This window comes from Mandrillus leucophaeus, unplaced genomic scaffold (assembly GCF_000951045.1).
Source record: "Mandrillus leucophaeus isolate KB7577 unplaced genomic scaffold, Mleu.le_1.0 Scaffold37, whole genome shotgun sequence".
NCBI lineage: Eukaryota > Metazoa > Chordata > Mammalia > Primates > Cercopithecidae > Mandrillus > Mandrillus leucophaeus.
Window position 1 is genome coordinate 31,481 of NW_012103920.1, and position 1,498 is coordinate 32,978.

General features: G+C 45.4%; 1 protein-coding gene across 1 annotated transcript in view; it reads right to left on the minus strand.

The window, feature by feature from the left end:
• Nucleotides 1-459: 459 nt before the first annotated feature.
• The window catches only part of LOC105546816, a 540,685-nt gene continuing 539,646 nt past the window's right edge, over nucleotides 460-1,498 (minus strand). Inside the window, exon 8 of the mRNA XM_011990116.1 lies at nucleotides 460-616. Within this exon, the coding sequence (XP_011845506.1) occupies nucleotides 460-616 (157 nt within the window). The remainder of the gene's footprint in view (nucleotides 617-1,498) is intronic.

Genomic DNA, 1,498 nt, shown 5'->3' on the forward strand with positions numbered 1-1,498 from the left:
AGGAAGGATTTGATCCAGTTTGGGGAATTGAGCAAAACTTCCCCGAGGAGGCAATGTTCAAGCTCAGACCCAAGGGATGAGTAGGAGGCAGCTGGATGAAGAATGGCCCAGGTGGCCAGGCGTTGTGGCTCACACCTGTCATCTAAGCACTTTGGGAGGCCTAGGTGGGTGGATATCTGAGGTCAGGAGTTTGAGACCAGCCTGGTCAACATGGCGAAACTCCATCTCTACTAAAAGATACAAAACTTAGCCGGGTGTGGGGGCACACACCTGTAGTTCCAGCTACTCAGGAGGCTGAGACAGGAAAATGGCTGGAATCCAGAAGGCAGAGGCTGTGGTGAGCCGAGATTGCACCACTGCACTCTAGCTGGGTGATAGAATGAGACTCCATTAAAAAAAAAGAAAAAAAAAAAAAAGGAATGGTTCAGGCACAGGGACAACTTGATGTAGAAATCATGCTCACCAGATAACCTGTTTCGGTTGTATCAGTTCTCCCCAAAGGAAACAGTGGGTTATAGAGGTGGGACACTTGTACTGGTACATCCCCACTTTCTGGGGCTTTTCAGCCAGTGCTTTCCGTTCAAAGGCTGGGTGGATCCCACAGTGTACTCTGACACTGAAGGAGAGAGTGCATTAGGGAGTTGCTAGCTGAGCTCCTAAAGTCAAAGTACATATACACATGGAATACTATGCAGCCATAAAAAAGAATGAATTCATGTCCTTTGCAGGGACATGGATAAAGCTGGAAGCCATCATTCTCAGCAAACTAACACAGGAAAAGAAAACCAAATGCCGCATATTCTCACTTACAAGTGGGGGCTGAACAGTGACAACACATGGACACAGGGAAGGGAACATCACACCCCAGGCCTGTCAGGGGTTGGGAGCAAAAGGAGAGAGAGCATTAGGACAAATATCTAATGCACACAGGGCTTAAAACCTAGATGATGTGTTGACAGGTGCAGCAAACCACCATGGTATATGTATAGCTATGTAACAAACCTGCACGTTCTGCACATGTACCCCAGAACTTAAAGTAAAAACAAACAAACAAACAAAAAATCACCCTCTAAGAACACTGCTAACATAAATGAAAATACAAAGAATAAGATTAGTCTCAGTAGAAATGATCCTATAGAGATTGTGAACATGCTGACATCAATGACGTCGAGCTTATGCTGAGCCTCCTAAAAACCCTGGGACATCCCCAGTCTCAGGGCAGCCCTTCCTAGGACAATGAAGGCTCAGAATACTGGGTGTAGGCAAAAGGGCACCAGAGTGAGGGGGCAGAGATTTATTAAGGACTGTTCCCACCTTTTGATCCCAGAAAAATCACTTTCCGTCTTATCCATAAAGTGAGGTATTTGGACCAGGCCACCTCCAGAGCCCCTCCAGCTTTAATATTCTCTGATCTCACTGAATCAGGAGAGGCAGAAGATATAAATGTTGATAAATATAAATACAACAAAAAAAGTATTCATAGCTTCAAGGTGGATTC